This window comes from Melozone crissalis, unplaced genomic scaffold (genome assembly GCF_028551555.1).
Source record: "Melozone crissalis strain CALT ecotype California unplaced genomic scaffold, PUWL_Pcris_2 ptg000007l_1, whole genome shotgun sequence".
Lineage (NCBI taxonomy): Eukaryota > Metazoa > Chordata > Aves > Passeriformes > Passerellidae > Melozone > Melozone crissalis.
In genome coordinates this window covers 4,069,329-4,089,016 of record NW_026535785.1, presented here as the reverse complement: position 1 = coordinate 4,089,016, position 19,688 = coordinate 4,069,329, and the positions used below count along the sequence as shown (strand labels likewise).

General features: G+C 39.1%; 1 protein-coding gene across 2 annotated transcripts in view; it reads left to right on the top strand.

Moving 5' to 3' along the window:
- Window positions 1-19,688, top strand: part of CDH13 (cadherin 13) — a 438,138-nt gene that overhangs the window by 165,536 nt on the left and 252,914 nt on the right. For both annotated transcript variants that reach the window (XM_054269469.1, XM_054269468.1), the window contains exon 4: window positions 17,456-17,572. In XM_054269469.1, the coding sequence (XP_054125444.1) occupies window positions 17,456-17,572 (117 nt within the window). The remainder of the gene's footprint in view (window positions 1-17,455; window positions 17,573-19,688) is intronic.

Genomic DNA, 19,688 nt, shown 5'->3' with positions numbered 1-19,688 from the left:
GAATTCAGGCAGAGGTAAGGAGAGGGGATGTCAAAACTTTAAAGATTTAAAGTCAAAGCTGGGGAAGATCGGGCTCTGAATTTGGCTCACATCTACAACACTCAAACTCTGACAAAGCTACATTAGTGTGTGAGCAAGGCTTGGAGCTTTAAGTTACAGGACTGATTTTAGGCCTGATTATTCACAAAACCGTGTAATTAATCTGTCATAGGAAAACACAGCAAGCATGCACCAAATGCAATCCCCATTAAGTCAACAGGAGTCATTCCACCAGCTTTAATGAGCTTTGAATCCACTCATAAATCTGCTGTGAGGAGTGTCCAAATCAAAATTTATCTGGGGGTGACCTTGATGTTAATTGTTAGTGCTCCCATGTTGTTTAATTGCCAGGAAAGCTGAAAGCATTAGTGGGACTATCATATGGTCTGGTCCCTTCTATTGGATACTATTAGCATCAAGTTGATCTATGCAATATTAATTGTGCATAATGTTAGTGGGTAGTCACAGTCTGCCAGTTATATTTTGTGTCTGTGAAACAGGAAAAAAAACCCTCTTCAGTTATTTTTAATGTCCCTTCTGCCTTCAGCTGAATCCCTGCAAAATTAATGTTTTTTTGATCAAGCAGCTCTTCAGAGGATCTCAGAAGTTTCACATTTATTCAGTGGCTTTTAATCCCAGATTTTGTGTACTGACTGTAATTACTTTAAAATTATATTTCAAATTTGTAAATAACATAAAGGAGATTCTGTTCAGCCCTATGATGTCTATTAAATTTAACATCTGCCAGAAAAGTTCAATCATCTGTATCCCAAATGGAAATGTTTCCTTCTTTAACGTGTCATATTTAATTCAATTAGAGGAAAAACATGGGGAATACATTAGAAGTACAAAAGGGAAAGGGTTCCTTTAATTTTTGTCTACTAAACAGAAAAGTAGATGGCTTACTTGAGGAACATAATTACTGTAGCTTCTAGTGGTATAAAAATATGGGAGAGTTATGGTTGGAGGACTGGGGGAGAGAAATTATTGGTTTTATTTAATGGCTTTCCGAATTCCTTGTCAGTGCTGGTAATTATTGTGTCTTTTCTTTTTGTTGGCACTCAGTGCATTAGGCTGCACTTACGATCATTTTATTAATGGGAAATATGTTTCTGAACAATTGTGGATTAGATAAGTGGCTTGATTAAAACTCATTCTTTAAAACTATAAAATGAGAAAATAACATGAATTAACCTCCAGTCTAGACAGTGGGAAGATAAGACTCTGGTTTCCAGTGAGGGTGTGTGCCTAGGAGAATGAAGGGAGAGCAAAAACCTCCTGCACTGGCATTTCTGCTTCAAAAATTGTGGCTTTAGGAGATACATGCAGGAAATACAGCAAAGAGCTTCTAGAAGGAAGCCCAAGCTGGGCAAAAGGAAGAGGTGTTACTATGGACAATCTTCACTTTGATGCCACTCTGTGTCTGATTCCTGCAGAAGATGGGGTTACTCAATAAGCACATTACAGGTGGGGTTTTGTCTTGGTTTGAAAGGTGTCTGCTAAGGAAGAAATCCAAACAAAAAATTCCATCTCACACATTTAATCCCAACCTTAACAACAACAACAACAACAAAAAAATCCACACTTTTGCACTCCATTAACATCATTGTTATCTCGTCCAAGGAGACTAATTTGTAATCTTCTGATAACAGATTTGTATGTGTGAAGTGTATTTTTCAAAAATATCAGTGGAACTGTGATGGAATGCTGAGTTCTGTGAGACTCATTTAAGCAGGTATCTCTCTCTCTCTAGATATATGTGAATGTGCTACATGGATTTTATCTCAGCTAATAAGCATGAATTATACATTCTTAAATGCTTCTTCCATTTATCAAGCTTAATGTTGTTTCAAAAAATCTGAAAAAAAACAAAAAAAAAGTTTAGAATATTTTAACTTTCACCATGCTGTAACTTTCACCATGGGATGACAAGTACCTTAATTCACTGTAATAATTGTCTTATAAAAATGGCACACTAAGCATGTTTTTCGACCAGAAATTTTCATTTTGATTCTCAATATTTCATATCTGACACTGTGCTAAATGAGAACACGGCTTAACAGTTGATATTGATTTGCACGTCATTTTTTCATTTCACTTTCCTATTCAAAAGGAATCAGTGCTGACAAGTTAATGAACTCCAGCTACAAATACAGAGATAAGCCATGGGATAGGTTTAGTACCTGCCTTGTTCTAATTACGAGAGGTTTTCTTTAGGTGGCTGTTTCATGTTCACTACAGGGAAACTGGAATAAAGTGACTGTCAACAAAGCAGACACTTGGAAAAGTGACATAGTGCAGGGCTATTTATAGAACTTTTAAGCAATTGTACATCAATTTATCCCAGTATTTTTAAGTCTTTAATATTTACAGGTGAAATAAAATTTAAATTAATGAGTCCTAGAGCTCTGTGTTGAATACCATAAAACTATGCTACTTTAAATAATCTATTTTTAAATTAACATTTTGTATAAATTAACAGCTTTGGACAGTGGCAGTAGAGATCAGGACTATAGAACCATCTCTCAGAACATTTATTTCCCTGAACTCTGTAAACCTTTTGCCCCTGATGTGCTTTCAATTAATATACCTGGCACCTAAGAAGTTATTCCAAGTTCAGTTTTGGTGTTGTTCTACATGGCTAAATTGGTGAATGTGATTGAATTGGTATTTTGGCTGGTATGTCCTGCTGCTCAGAGATATGAGCTGGCCAAACCTCATTCAGAAATAAAAACCCTATTTTGTAGCCTTAAGGATAGATTTCTTTCATCCATACAACTTGAAGCTGCTTCCAGAAGTATTGTAAAGCTGTAAAACTGAGTTTTACATTGAAACCAGCCTGTGGTGTGAGCAACTCTGAATCACCTTTGGTGCTCTGGAGGAGGAGCAGACTGTGGTACTGCTCTGTGGTGTAAATTTACTAGAAGGTAAATTCTCCACCACCTGGGAATTTTCTATCAGACACTCCCTGCACTGCCAGCAGTGACAGAGATAATTAATCTGACCAGGGAATTTGGCCACTCAAGTCACTTGTGGACTTTTGGAATTAAAGACTCTCTGAATGTTTGCAGGACTAACAAGCCGTGCAGGAATGGAGTGAGGAAGAGAGAGGAGCTGTGGATATTCCCTGCCTTGGGCAGCAGATGTCTGTGGTGACCATAAAAGGCAGGGAACAGGGTGTTCCACACTTGCCACCATGGGTTCTCTTCTCAGAAGAGCAGGGTGGGGAAGGCTGTGGCTCTCTGCCCTGGATTCCAGCCTTGCCCAGGGTTGCTCTGGCAATGGGAACAAACTCTTGGCTCTGGGGAATACTCTGATGCTGTTTGGCCAACCAGAGCAGGGCATAAACACAAGTTTAAAGCTGTATTTAAAGAGCTGTGCCTGTGCAGTTTGGGACACCAGCTCTGCCTTGCTGTCGTGCTGATGGTCACAGAATATCTTAAATTGGAAGGGACCCACTGTGATCATCAAAATCCAGCCCTTGGCCCTGCACAGGACAATCCAACAATCCCCCTGTGCCTGGGAGCGTTATCCCAGCACTTCTGAACATGATGCTGATGGGCACAGACAAGGAGCAGTGGTTTCTGGGCTTCACAGGGCTCTGATTTTGCAGGAGGAGGGAAATTGATGTGCAGCAGAAAAAGTTCCTTTTCCTCTCTTCTACCCCAAACAGAACTCAAAACAGCTAAGGAGAATCAGCAGTAAAAATGTTGTTTATTAAAGATTGAGAGGATGAGAGTTTGAAATGGGTATTTTCCAGATCTTTCCCCAAAGTTATTATTCAGCCTTTGCATGGGGATAAGTCTGAGGAAGGATTCATTTCTTTGCCATTTCAGTATCATTCATGTTTTCCTAGTAGGAGAGAAATATGAAATAACAAAAAGATTGTTCTTTATTCCAAGATTAAAGTTTCAAAAGCTTAAGATTTGAACTTTACTTACATCTTTTGAAGAGGCTTGAGATGCTATTATGCAACCATATCTTTCATTTCAACTACAGTTGGAAACAATACTATCAACACAGCATAAAAATATTGGGTTTATCATGTTTCTATTTGTATTGCAAGGGTAAATATCTCACAGGACTTCCAACCTAAATTTGCAGGCTCAAGAATTTTGTGATTATTCAGGATAAGCTTCAGACAGCCTATGAAGCCTCAGCTATTTGTTTGGTGCAAATGCAGATTTCCTCATTGAAGTGCAGCTGTGCCTGACACGAGCAGAGAGTTCACTTAAAGTCTTTGTTGTTTCTAAAGATAATGAGAGTTGCAGTGTATTTCTTGTATTTCTTAGGAAAGTTTAAATATCACCTCAAGGAGGTGGAGGTAGATGGACACACAGCTGTCAGAATTAAAAATGAATGACTGGAATAAATTTTGTTTTGTTTGCATAAATTTTCTAGGAGACAAATTGGGAAGATAGGTAAGGGACAGAGCAGAAGAGAAGTGTAGGATCAAAATGAGATAAAAGTTGTGACAGACAGAAGGGGTCATGAAGAGCCCTAAAATTAAAAATTAAAAAAGGAGAGAGGAGAGGAGGGCAGAAGTAGCTGGGTGGAAAATGAGAGGTCAGGAAAAAAATAAAGAAAATACTGTATAAAAAATAAATCTATTCTTACAGGTTTCCTCAAATTGTTCATGCCCCGTCCCTCCGTTTTATTTTCCATCTGCAGCCTGTGGCATGAGTCTCATAAAACTTCACTAAGATTATAATGCAATACCTTGGCACCAATCTCTCTTGTTTATGTGTCCATTAGTTCAAAGCCACAGACAGGCAATTTATTGGGTATGAAAAATGTCACCTATGGCACTCTCATTTGCATCTGAAAATTGATTTTTGTCACACTGGGATTTTAGGACAACCTTTTTTGGCAGCCAACATTGCCACAAAGCATAATAAAAATAATTATGTGACCACAAAAGCAGGTGAAGTTCACTGTAAGTTTGAAGTCTCTGGGGAATTGCAGTTGGCAAGGCATTATTGATGAGCTTGTGATCCTTCTTGGTGATTAAATATTGACACCTAAACTTAAAACATTGCTTGAGATTGCCAGCAAAGTGGATAACAACATAATGGGACTTGATAGTGTTTACTCAAACATTTCAGCATGATAGCAGAATATTTGTGATGTCACTTGAACAATTGAACTATTAATTAAGAGTTTTTAAATTTGGTAATTACTGAGCTATGGAATGTTTTTTAAGGGAGTATTGTTAAACACCTTTTGAGGCTCAGTTAAAACATGTCACCAGCTTAGCAATTTTGCATCTGCTAAGTCAATTCATTAATTCATTTTCCACCTTCTGATGTGTTTGGCTGTTGGAGTTTGCCAAGTTTTTGTCTGTCACTGGTGTGATGGTTAATGTACATGGGAAAGTGTCATTTTCCATTGTGATACTGAAAAATCCTATTAATTATCAGTGTTAAGTTGTTCAAACACTTTCATTAGTTATTTTGGCAAAACAATTCCCCAGGGTGAGATATATTTATATAACAAATTCCTCTAAAGCTGAATCAACCATAAATGGATTATGCAAACTTGTTTCCTTTCTTGTAGATAAATTGTTTTACAGCAGTGTTCATTATGAGAAAGTCCTTTGCCCACTGTAGCACTTAATCAGCACAGAATAATCTACAGCTTCAGTTTCAATGCTAAAAAGGCACCATTCTTTAGTATGAATCCAACTTTTAATCTTAGCCCTGGATACTGGTTCTTTTATTTTTATTTTTTTTATGCCTGATTTAAAGCACAGGCAAAGGGTGGTGATTTATAAGCTCATATTCCTTAAAGGAAGTTTCTGCATGCAGTTATAAAGGGAACAACATGCAGTTGAAAAGGGATGAGCATGATCTGGCTGAGATGTGTGTTGGAGAAAGGATGGAGACAAAAAGGTGATTCTTTGGCATTTAAGAAATGTGTGACTTTTTATACAAACATAGAACACAGTGGAGAAATTTGGGATTACTGAAGCATTTGGTTTTGTTAAAATACAAGTTGATACCTTTGTTTTCTAAACAAGTTCATATTTAGTGTTTGAAGTGTTCATTAATAACCCTTGGCATCTGAGACGTGCCCAGAGTGTGACTGCACTCCTGGCTGGGGCTGTGGAGCTCCTTTGCTGGGATTTATGGGGCAGAGCATTGAACAGAACCCAAGGACTGCACACCTATATTTCACACACACTCAGGGCTGTCTCTGCCAGCAGAAGGATTTGACCTTAATCATGGGTTACTCACAGGCCTCTCAGAACTGAGCCTGTTTTAAATCATGGGTGGCACAAATATTTTTGCTCTGGAGTCAGGCTGCAGCTGCCAGGCACTGGCTGCGTTTGGGACCCTGGCATTTGTTCCTGGCAAAGATGCCAGCCTGAAAAGCACCAGGGAAAGCCTGGGAGTACCAGGAAAGTTAGTCAGAGACTTTACCTAATTAGCAGTGGGATATGTTTCTGTCAACTATAACAAGTGTCATTAAAAATCAGACCCAACACTTTTATATTTGCTTGTGGCACTAGAATTCAGACAAAACCTCAGAGATATTTTCTTCTTTGCAAATGATTTTTACTGCCCTTGCACTCTGGGTTTAAATTTTTATTGGGAAAAAAAAAAAAAAACCTGTTGTTTTCTAACTTTTTCTTCACTGTTCTAGCACTATTTCCTCCTTCAGGGTTTGTTAGGTTCAGTCTCCTGGACTGTGGCTGTATTTTAAATGTGGGATTTATAGCTGGTGGAAGTAGCCTGGATCACAGTCTGAGTGTGCTCAGTAACATTGTTTGACCATATTTGGTTCTCTTCAACTGAAAGGACCAGTCTCTGCTGGTAAAATTCCATATTTAGTTTCAAACCAATGATTTCACTTTTATAAATTGTTGCATCCAATAGAGAGGAAAAATCATTACTATCAGTGCAGGAACACTTAGGCAAATACAAGTGGTTCTTTTACAAAGTTAAAAGCGAAAATGTGTGAGTTTCCAATTCCCTCACACTGATAGAATCAGTAGAAAAGTGATTCTGTTGTATTTCATATAATGTACAGTGAAATACCACTGAATGCTTTTTTCAGCCTTATTGAATGATACCAGGCTGTTACCATCAATATGAACAAAACACTTGCTTCTATTTCTTTGCTTGCTCAAAATTCCAAAATAAGAAAAATAATAGTTTACTTGAGCTCCCATGAATTTTCTGACCTACCCACCTATGTTTTAATCTAGGAAAGTATTATTCCCTGGAAAGTACTAATCAACAGAAGTATTTCCATTGCATGGGTTCATTCTCCACAGCACAGCTATTCCAAACCTCATTCCATCTTTTACTTTTTTTTTGGTTTTGTAATTTATGTCATTACTCCTCCAAGTGGCACAGGCATCTCTTCCCATCAAGTCATTCAGATCACAGAGATAACCTTTTTGTTTTCATCTTGTGCTCTAAATGTAATAAATCAAATCCTTGCCAAAAGCAAGTTCTGAATTTTATATCATGAAATTTGCATTTCATGCTCTGTTGCTTATTCACAGAAGCCATCCAATCTGAAAAGACAAATAATGCCACATGACTTGTGTAACTAATACAGACAAATGTTTCCAAGCAACTGCCTGAGCAATCTGAAGATCAAAAATTACTCATCTGAAAAACTTGCCTATAATGGTAGATAATGTATTTGTTCACAGATTTCAGGGTCTGCTAATGGACAGTTTGTAAACTGAAACAGGACCAAAAATGTATCAAATTAGGAGGGCTGCAATTTATTAACTTGTCTCTATTAGATGGCTCCAGCAAAATAAAGCTATTTTAGGCTAAGAAAGTCATGCTGCACTTCACTGCTCTGTGCAATGATCAGGCAGGAGCAGCCAGACCCTCGAGCACAGTGAGTGCTGAAGGTTTGAGTTTGGAGCTGGGATACCAAAGGGAACGGTGTGAACAAAGTTGAATAATGCAGAGTTGAATTAATTTCCTCAAGTTCCTTGGAAATTCTGCACTTTGCAGCAGCAGCATGCTGTGCCTGCTCTGGCACACACAGGGTCTTTAGTTTGGAGGCAGGAGTTTGTACTTGGCATGTGCAATGAGAAGTGGAGAATCATTCTTAAAATTCATAAAGACATTTAAATCCAGTCCACTCGAGGTTCTTCTGGGGCTGGCATGATGGATAATTATGAGGGGTAGAGAATTATTGCTGATTTAGTTCAAGGTGTGAGAACCCAGGGTTTCAGTTCTACAATTGTCCTCTTTAAATTCCCGTGTGTCAGTAGAAGCAGCAGACATCACAGGTCTGGCTTTAATGACTCCAGTTACTTTGGGAGCAAGAAAATGCATATAGATAAAAATAGAACTTATCTGACAGAACTGAACAAATATGAAATATGAACAAAAAAAGTAAAGTGGAAATAAAGGGGTGGATAATCTTCTTTGGTCAGAGCCCAGGCTTTTGAATGCATTTGAATATATAATTTCTTTCTCAGAAACACATGGGATTAGAAATCAAGACCTGAGCAGGGTTTTCAGATCTGTGGAGTGCTAAAATAACAGCATTCACTGGGAGGTGCGTGGGAGCAATTATTAGAACAACAGAGAACCTGTGTCTGCTCTGTCCCCTGTGGCTGCTGGGCTGGCTGTCCCTGCTCAGTCACTGTGCTGGAGTTAACAAGGAGCACTGGAGTGCTCCAGCCCTGTTCTGACAGCTTTGAGAGCATCATTTCCTTTAAATAATCTTGGCTTCTGCTTCCCACTGCTCAGAAACACAGAGTGGGAAGCCCATGGCCAATGCCACAAAAACAAGTAGTGCTGGAGTTGCCAGGCAAATGACATGCAGGGAGTAAGTCTAGGTCTGCCTTCTCTTGGCCAGGAAACTTTAATAAAACCTGTTTACTTGGTGCTTGTGTAGGTGGGGACTGTTCTCATGCCATGGAGATGCTCAGTTAAAGGTCAGCAGGTGTGAACTAAGGAATATAAATATTTCTGTGCTCCTCTGGCTGCAGGTTGTAAGGGCAAGATGCTCAGATTCAAACTTATGAACTGGAATGATTTACAGTTGGGAAATCTCATGTCACATTTCTTGTATTGTAAAGTATATTTGGCTTTAGTTTCTGCAGTTATAACCCAGAAAAAACATCTTCAAACCATTGTAAACTATGACTCCTGCCATTTTAGGCTCTTCTCCCTGAAGTATGTGGCAATTAATATTGTTAGCAGCTTGATGTTACAGCTCATGAATCATTGATCTGTTCCAGTACAGCAATTAATTTGCCTCTGATTCCTGACAGGTACACTCTTTGAATTTCCTGAAGCAGACTTAATTGCCAGCATGTGATTAAGGAGAAATGTGAGAATGCACAAAGATGTCCAAGCCTGTGTCTGGGTCTCCATCTTGCATGTTTCACTTTTCTTTTGGGAGCCTTCTGCAAAAAAAGCTGTGCTTTGCTTTCCCACCCAAAACAGATACAGCAAAACCAAAACAATGTTGTTATTTCTAGCCAGCATATTTTATAAATTCAGCAGAAATCAAATCTAGAAGTCAAATTTGAATGAATGACTGGGTTTGTTTTTTTTTAAATGTGTCTTGGAATTAATATTTTTTAAAACTTGGATCATTGCATGTGAATTTTTAGACACCTTTTATCCAAGTCAGAACTTCAACTAGGTGCTCTCTTCTTTAGCAATACTGTGTGGGTCTTTGAAACTGTCCAGACTAATGAAAGGTGTAGAACTAAGAGGCATTGTCCTGTGAATTTAATTGGGTCACTGTGGTGGGAACAAATAACACAGGGCATGTTTAGGGCTTGTATTCTCACCTTTGAAAAATGCAGCCAGAATGCAGCAGGAAGCCCAGCAGCACTCAGGTGATAATGAAAAGCTGTCCACAAGGCACTGCAGCACTGTCTCTTTATTGTGCCACACAACAGAGTCAAGCTGCTGCTGTCGGGCAGTTATTGCCTGTTAATTTGTGTTGAAGAGTAAAACTAGAGCCCAAATTGTGAAGTGGATTAATTCACTATGATTTCAGCTTTCTGGACTCAGTTAATGCCCGTTAATTAATTTGTTCCGAGTAGCTGGACCGAGCAGTGAAGTGGATTAATGCACTAACATTTCTTCTTTCAACCAGACTTGAAATCCAGCCTGGTGACTGAGGAGCTTTGCTGGAGCCTGGATCTAAGTGGGCATTTTGTCTTCATCACAGAGCAGAGCTTCATTTGTCAGCCTGGCAACTCCTGCACGGGAGAGCTCAGGAATGCAGCTCTGGGGAGCACCCTGCATGCATTGTCAGGCCTTGGAGAAAACACCCAGAGTTTTTATTGTGATCTAAACACAGCACAGCCCTGCTCTGCACTCCTGGGCAAAGTTATTTTTGCTAGGAGTTAGTAGAACAGGGAAGGAGGGAGGAAATTGTGCAGGCACATGACTGCAATATTATACATGCAAGACAGTACCAGTTCTAATGGGAATTATTCAAAATCCCTCCCAGTTAAGGTCACCTGGTTTGCTCCAGCTAGAAACACACTTCTCACACTCTTAACAAATGTGGGGGTTTTTTGTTTGTTTTTCAGCATAAGGTAAATGGAAATTGATCCATAGCTGGATGTCCTCTGTGTGATTAATGCTGTGCACAGAGCAGGATTCACCTGGAGGTGCCCAACTGATGCACCTGCACAGCTCAAGGGACCAAAATACAGGGCAAGAAATGTGGCTTGTGTGTCCATTCAGGCAGGGGTCTGGGACTGCATTTAACAGCACACATGGCTTTAGCACACACTCTTTTTCTTTAGAGTACCGTGGAATTGCTTTTGTGCAGCACTGTTATAATGCAGTGGATTCCACAGCACTTGAGCCCACAATAGAGGTATAAAGGGTGTTAATTTTCTGCACACTCTCACAGCTGGCTGCCCTGCAGCAAGACATAGACAGCTGGTTTTCTAAGGTGAAACAACTTCTGCTATGAATAATATTTATTTCACATAAGAAATAAACTTTATTTATTAGAAATTGTCCTTATATCCCAGGAGGAAAAGGTGGAGCTGCTTGTTCATGGCTGCTTGTGTTATCTCGCATTTGGAGTTGTCATTGGTGTGCTACAGATCCACAGATTTTGTGGATTCATGTTGGTTATTGCCCCACCAAAACTCATCTTTAACTCATTTATCAGCCCTAGAACTGATATTTGTGTTCTATGTGTTCTTTCTCCTTTTTGAGTATTAAAAAGACTCTTCAATTTTCAGTTCTTCAAATATAAGCAGAGAAATGAGTCCACTCAGTGGAATACTGAGAGCAGGAATATTGGGAGTAAGAGGTTAAGGCCTCATGTCCATGCTATGCAATGTATTTTACACATGACTTTAGTTAAATCTCAAAAGAATCAGATTTTTAAAAGATTTTAATTGCTTCAGATCTCCACTGTGTTTCTATTTTCAGTAGCAATTTGATATCTCATCCAAAAGCAGATGATTTCATTAAGTGAAAGAAAAACCAAACAAAACCACTTTATTTTTAATGTAAATTTTTATTACAGCACACTTTTCTTAAGGCTTTTTTACCTAGGCAATGGCATCAAAAATTGCTTTCCTTATTTCAGTTACATTTATTTGAAGTGCTGAAGGTTTTGGGACATCTTTAGGAATTTTTCATTTCTCCTGGCATGCTGTTAAAAGCAGTCTGGTTTTATTTGCTTTGCTACAAGTGTAAGCACAGCAGGGATGGAGAAAAGGGTATTTTTACCCATGATAAGTGATGTGTTGCTAATGCATCGTGGTGAAGATAGAGCATAAGGTCAGCCATTGTCTTTCTCCTCAAGCCTGTATTTCAGTTGTGTTTGACAGATGAGGCAGTCAGAGCATATTTGGTTGTTTGTGTGTAAGGGACACCTCATTATATTTAATGAGCAGTGTTGAACCAATATGAGCTTTCCTGTAAGAGGTGGTGATTCACATATGCTTCAAAATGAGAATAACATTCTCTAAATGATGACCAAAAAAAAGCCTGAAATGTTAATGTAAAAGAAGAGTGTATTATTCCCAGTGCAGGTAAATCCCCTGGCTAAAGCAGAGTTAGGGGTACTTTGTTTTCATCTTAGAAAAACTTTTCCCTATCACAGAATAAGGCAAGTGTGTAGATAAATGAAACTTGTATTTCAATAGAAACAGGATTTTTCCATCAGAAAAGATACTGCAGAAGTTCAGGGCAATAAGAGAATTAATTATTTCACAAAGTAAAAATTCAGGTGTGTCTCCACCAGAGTTTTGTCACCTATGTATCCAAAACACTCTAGAATATATTGTCATTAAAATGGTTCCTATTTACACACGACCAAATGGTTTGAACCAGAATAATTTTTTTCACCTCTGTTTTTGACTCCTCTGAAGATCACAGGAGCCTCCATCCTATAAAACCCCCCCTGGGCCAGGCAGATGGAGGGCCCAGGAGCAAAGCTGAGATCTCCAAGTGTCTCTGCAGTTAATGGATGGATCAGAAATGGGCACTGTGAGGCTCTGCCTCTCCCCTTATGGCACAATTATAAAAGGAACACCCAGAGTAATTAAATCAAATTTCACCAGTAATTTCCATTAGATATTGTATCTGGCCATGCATCACCAGCTTGGAAGTTTTTTTCTCTGAAATACCCAATTTCCCTTAGCCAGCTGTATTTTACTGGGTTTGCTCTTCCCAGCACACAAAGTGATTTTTAGGGTGACATTTACGGGCATTGAGGACAGAATGCTTTTGAGCAGATGTTTGTGTGAATGCCATTGACCTTTAAATTTCTTAAATTTATTCATTGAGTTCATTATTTGTTTAAATAGTTGTTCATTAAACCGAAGTTCTGGCACATTTCTGAGATTTTTTTATATTACTACCAACACGTGAAAATATTTTTCTGGTTTAGGCATACATTTTAGAAATAATTAACTTCAATACTGCTGATGATAACAATATTATGATGATAGAAATAATATTTATGAAGGAATTAAGTATTACAGCATGTTTTTAAAGGTCAGCTGAGAGTCATATAAAAATATTTCTTAAATTCACCTGCAAAGACTTCTAGTTTTTCAGTATTTTTGTGATATAGGAAAACCAATATATCTCAGATTACCTCACCCCATTCCCTATTTCAGATGAACTTTGGTTGCAACAAGCATCCAATTAATTTTATTTTTTGTGTTTAGGGCTGACCCCATTTTATACCATCAACCTTCGTATATAAGACCAACTAAATGACAAGAAACTGAAGCACTTTTCTGGTCAGCACAGTGGATTACAGATTGCCACTCCAGCAGTGTTTCCAACCCTCATTGTGACAAATCGATCCCAGAATTCAGCCACCCTATTCGCGTGACAAGTTCTAATGAAATTTTCTTTGCCAAGAGTAATGGTTTGTGCTGCTGGAGAGTGACCAGGCTATTCAGTCAAATATTCAAGCACTGCAAGAAGGCCTGGTAAAAAGAAGGAAAAACAAAACAAAGAGGAGAGTTCTTGAAAGATGCAGGGAAATTCCAGCTTGCATGATGTTGGAGTTTGGGCAGGCTGGCATCTCTCAATTCAAGTTTAGCCAAAATGCTGGAAAAATGAGGAGGCTGTGTTTGGTGCTGTTTTATTGGGAACAGGAAATCAAACTTTATTTCCAAACTTTATAACCAAACTTTATTGCCAGTGAATCAGCTAACTTATGGCTGAGCTGATTCCATGCCTAGAAGGGGAAATTAAGGAACTTAAAAAGAAGGTGTAAAAGTTGGTTATGAAATGGTGGCAGTGAAGTAATAGCTGGATTCTGATCATAACTACTGACCATGTGAAAAACAATGATCACAGATATGGAATTGTAGTTAAGTAGTAAAAATAACAAACCTGATAGGATTTCTCTCCTACCATTTTTGTTTAAAAAAATCCCACCAAAAACAATCAAAGGGATTGAATTTTTGGTTCTGGTGCACTTTTTTTTAGGTAGGCATGTATTCATGATATTATATCTATTTTAAACTTTGCATATGGATATGTTTCTGTGGACAGACAGTTTTATGTTCCTGTATTTCATACAAGGCAGAAGCAGATGTGACCACTGCTGACATCTCTCTGGGTGCTGGTGGGACACACCCACCTGGGACAGGCCAGAAATCCTCATTTGGAGTTGTTGTAACCTCTGTGGTTTTGGTCAGCTGGGTCCAGCAAAGGTGATGGAGAACTCTGTGGGTTCACTCATGGCAAGGCCCAAAAGAGCACTCCTGTGACAATGCCAGCCTGATATTTTAAGAACTTTTGAAGCAAAATTACCAACTCTATCTAGAGTAATTTTATATCCCTTGTGAGTTCTTCTCCAAGAAATTAAATAGGTGAATGCAGTAAGAATTATTATATATCCAATATATCCATCCATGAATGAGAGTTATCAGCTGTTGAGTCAGGTGTTAAATGCACATGTAATGTCAGAGTCCTTGGCAGATTTCTTCTTTTACACTCACTGAGGATCAAACCTGCAGTTGCAGCTGCTTGGCACTAAGCAAAATGTTTTTCCCTTTTCTTAGCTCTTTACAAGTGTGGAAATCATGATAACCACAAACACCAGTCAATTATTCAATTGGTGAAGTATTCTTGACATTTTCTTCTCCTCTGCTTACCTGCATTCCCTAGAGGTGCTTTTGGCCACTTATTTAATCAGTCATTGCTGTTAGACACCAGGGGATGATAGGACAGAAATCATGAAGAAATTGCTATTTAGAAAAGCACAGTGAGATATGAAGAATATGAAACACACTCAGAGAAAAGTGCTTACATTTCTGTGCTTAATCTGCAGAACCTCCTTCTCCATGAAACAGAATAATTGTGTTAGAAACAAAAGACAATAATTCAAATTTTTTTTGTTGTTGTTCTGAAGTTCTGCTTAGAAATCTGGACTTAAAGGCCTTAAGTCTTACCATCATAGTGCTTTCCTTTAGAACTTCACTGCTTTATATTAATGACTAACTGTATATAATTTGAGTTTTTCTTCCATCTGAGAACCTTTGGGAAGTGTAAGGATAACCTGTCATGGGAAAGTGATGAGCTAACTGTTTATGGGTCTATGGTTACCAAAATTGTGAGCCCTAGATGTTGAACAATCTGGAAATTGCTTTTCCTACTCAAACTGTCACAGAAAGAATTGTGACATATTCAAAGTCTTGTTGGATGGGACTGTGAGAAAAGTGATCTGGTGGAAGATGTCCCTGCTTACTGCAGGTAGGACCAGATGGCTTTTAAAGGTCCCTTTCAACCCAAACCTTTCCATGACACAAAGATAAGCAAATCTGAATATCTTGTTCATACGCAGAGACTCCCAGGTCTCTGCAAATGAGCAAGACATTCAGGTTTGTCATGTTCAAATCCCTCCATCTCCCTGGGCTGAAGGAAACCACGAGAGTAGGACCAGGACTGAAAGGTGTGATCAGACAAATGCTGCTGCTGAGCTGAAGGTCTGGGGTTTCCTTGTGGCCATCCTGGGAGTCACTCCTGCTCCTCAGGATCATCCCAGGCACGTGCCAGCCCCTCTGTGTTTACAGGGGGGTTTTGAAAGCTTTACTGCTCTGTGCATTTGCCTTTGGACAGGATTCAGCTCTTGTCATTTGACACTTCAACTGTTTTCATCTTGAACTTTCTCATGAATTTTTATTAAGGAAAACTCTTGGGAGAGGAGTTGAAAGACAAAAGCAGGGACCTGAGTGGCCTTCAGACTGAAAGATTAGAGAGAAATGGCAAAGCCTTTGGGAGAGCTGGGAACTCTACTGGGGGGAGCCTCAAAATGTTATGAAAATTGGCAGCGTTGTGAGGAGGGATTCTCTGTGTGGTTCCCACTGCTCTTTGACTTTATCATGACTAAAGCAAACTGGTGAAAACTTGAGGTCCCTTGCTCCTGTTTGTTGTCAAATTTGAGAAATGATGCTAAAGCCAGCAGAGGTAGAGCAGAGTTGTGGTGAGAGGCTCATTGGATGGGAGAAGTTGTCACAGATGGAGGCAGGAGCAGCTGTGGAGAGCTTGGCTGATGGATCCAGACTGTGCCACCAAAATGAACTCATTCAGCTCTGCCATTTTATAAAAACACAGCCTAGGGATGGAGCTTTGATTGTGTAATGAAGAATCAGTTGTTAAAACAGCGACATGGATTCCAGAACTGACTGAAAACTTTGAGGTTTGGAGTTTGTGCTTTAAGAGAGCAAAGTGTTATCTGTAGGATATAACTGCCTTACTGGAATGAGACATTTAATTCAAAGAGTGATTTTTTAATAAAACTGCCATGACAACCCAAATGAAAAGAAGTGATTGAAATATTTTTCAGTTCCACAGTTCCCAGTACACTACAAATCTGCCCTTTTTTGTTGTTAGATTTTGGTTGTTTTGTTTCATTTGCTTGTGGGTGTTTGTTTGTTTTGTGGGGTTTTTTTGTTGTTTATTTTTCTTCCAAAAAAGGATCAAGGGAGAGCTTTGGGAGATGGGGAGAGGCTGTTTTTGACCTTGGCAGTAACTGTGCTTGGAGAAGAGAGTTTTAGAGGCTGTGGGAGGAAGCAGGGGAAGGAGAGTGGTCTCTGGGAAGCTGCAGCTCCTGTAGGGAGAGCACTGAGCAGATCAGAGACAGAAGGGAAGAGGAAGCAAAGGTGTGCTGGGCAGAGTTTTCCAGGGGCCAGAGGCCACTGTGGAGAGTTCAGTGTAGCTCATGACGCGCTGAACTGCCTGAAGCTCAGACAGAAAGAAAGGCTCCAGAAAATACAGAGAAAAAGGAGTCATGTGTACATACAACTTTTATTTTTGTTCTTTCTGAGAGCATAGCATGAAGCTTTCTCTAAGAGGAAACAAACCCCAACACAGCAAAACATCCAACACTAACAACCTATGAGCTCATATTTGAAGTTACATCTGGGCTTTGGTGTCTGATTTGAAATTATAAACTTTTGGTGTTTATTGAGTGTTCATTTCCTGTAGACTGTGTTTGCAAATTCACTTTGTTCTGTTTGATTGAAAGCCTGGGCTGAGAAGTGACTGAGTGTAGATGATGTCTATCCTCATCTGTCTTCAGAGATATTATCATATATATCTTTGGAGAAAATTCTCTAAAAACATTTGAAATGTGGCTTTTGACTGGTCTTGTGCAAGTATTGGAGGTAAATCAGAGCTTGCTAAAGGTTTATGATTTAATCAGCTATCAGTTTAGGATTGTAGACACAACTGCTTAAGTTTATAACTTGTTTACATGAGTACAAAATCAATATGGCCTGTCTACTGCCACTGAAAAAGTGCAGTAACCTGAAAGATGAAATGCATGCTTTGATATGTTATCACTAATTGCTGGAAAATATACAATACTAAACTTAGAATCTGGTGGTTCATGGGAATTTTGCCTACGGGTGCAAGGAAAGGGAAGAACAATTGAATATCTTTAAGTTTTACTAATTGGTCATTTTCTTTTTCAGGAAATCTTAAAACTAGAAGGCAGCCTTGGAATTCCAAGACAAAAAAGGGCTATTTTGGCAACTCCAATACTAATTCCTGAAAATCAAAGACCTCCATTCCCCAGATTAGTTGGCAAGGTAAGTCAACAAAATGTAATCGAATGTTGATATTAAATAATTGATCTATTATTCTTATAGTTTTGCAATGCCCATCAAATTGGTAGAAATATTCCGGATTTCTTCCTACCCTCTTCCATTCCTTCTGCTTGTGAACTGAATTTTTGGATCTCAGGCAGCCTGAGTCTCTCTGTAGAAGTTCCTTCATTAAGAATTTCTTTTCGGGAGTTTAAGATGGGAGTTCTGGGCTCCTCGGGCACAAGGAGACAAACCAGGCCCTGTTTGTGCTGCAATGTTTTCCTGGCATTTTTTCATCCTCATTTGTCCCTGTTCCTGAAGTGCTTCTTGGGCATCACAAGTGCCTTAGAGGATGCACAAAAGCAGAAATGTGAGAGCATCTGGCAGGCTGCTTTTCAAATGCCCTGAGAAACCTGTCCTCAACTAATATTTAAATTATAGGAATTGCAAATGATCAGCACCCTGAAATACTTGGAGATCTTATAATTTTTACAGTCTTTTATGGTTTTTTTTCAGCATAGCTTCAATTTAGGTATGCAGATGATTAATTTGGCTGGAGTATATTGCTAACAGAAAGAGAGATTATGCATGTGTCAGGGGAGACAGAAGTTTTAGTGATATTTAAGATAATGGAATGACATATTCTATGTCAACTGTGGTAATTTGCAACTGAATGCTGAACAAAGCATAAATAAAAAGGTTTGGACTCTTAGACCTACTGATTGTAGGGAAGAAATCCACTCAAAATCAATGCTGAAAAGAAAAGCAGCTATTTCAGGCCTTTCTGACTTGTCACAGATCTTCATAAGACAGGCTGTGAGGTCTTGTAACCACAATGGATGTCTGTAGCAACTCAGAGTTCTGGTTCCTGTACCTGTGTCAGATCTTGCACAAGTTGGAGAAAAAGCTGTTCATCCTTCCCTTAAATTTAGATACTTATCATCAGCTTTCCATAGTTTCATGAATTTTTAAAAATTCACTTAGTTGCTCACTTCTGTGAGGTGTGAGCAATGTGTTTATTCCCTCTTCCAAAATATTTTGGGGCTCACCTTCAGAAGCCACATGGACTGATAGATTACAGCTCCTGCTGGGTGTTGGTTTTTCCTGAACCTCATGAAAAAACCCTTTGCCATCTCTGCTCTGCTGTAATCCCTGCAGAAGGACATTGCAGATTTGTGTGGTTTCTATGGTGTTTTAGGGAAGAGGCAAAACATCCAGAGAATGAGTAATTTGCATGTCATAACAGAGTTTCAAAAATGAGAAGGAATGTGAAGCTTTCCTGAGTGCATGGAATGGATGAAAAGGGTAATTTCAGATTTTTGACTTGTTCTGTGTGGTGCCACCACATGGTCCTGTCTGGGTGTTCACATGGAAGTCAGGTTTCCAGTGTGTTATTTTCCCTTTCTTTCTTTCCCTTACTTTCCCCTGCTTTAGCAAATTACCAGTGTGGTTTATTAATTTCTTCTGATTTCCTCTTGCTCTCCACCCCATGCTGTGCTGGCTGGAATTGCACAAGGTTGTTTGGAAGTGATTGCAGCAGCCAACAGGTGAAATGCTGATTAGCACTTAGTGGGGAGCTGGGCAGATGTGTGGAAAGAGGAGAGCAGGGAGGGGACAATTAATTGAGTTTTATTTCACAGTTAGGAAACACATCATAAAGGGGAAAAAAAATAGGAATTATAGAGGACTTCCTTCATGAATTTTGATATATGTATATCAGGAAGGAGATACTGCACTGGACAAGTGAAAACAGTGTTTTGTTCAAATTAATTACAAAAATTTCAATTAGTATTTAGGTTAACAAGGAGGTACATGTGTCAAGCCTGTTCTCTGTGCTGTTCCGGGCTTTCCAGCATCCCCACTCAGGAATTGGATTATTGCCTTGCCATTTCCACACCCTTCACTAGGGTAGCTCTTAATTAAATAACTATCCTAGGCCTGCTGTGTTTGTAGGTGGAGAAATCTCACCTTTTAGCAGGATTTAAGGTTTTACATATTGTGCCTTTGTGCCTGAGGGAGAACCCTGAGATTAAAACATTTTAATACAACCTTTGTGACCAGATGGCCCAGGCTACAACTCCTGACTGTTATTGATGTGTTTTGTTTAGCTCTTGCTGAT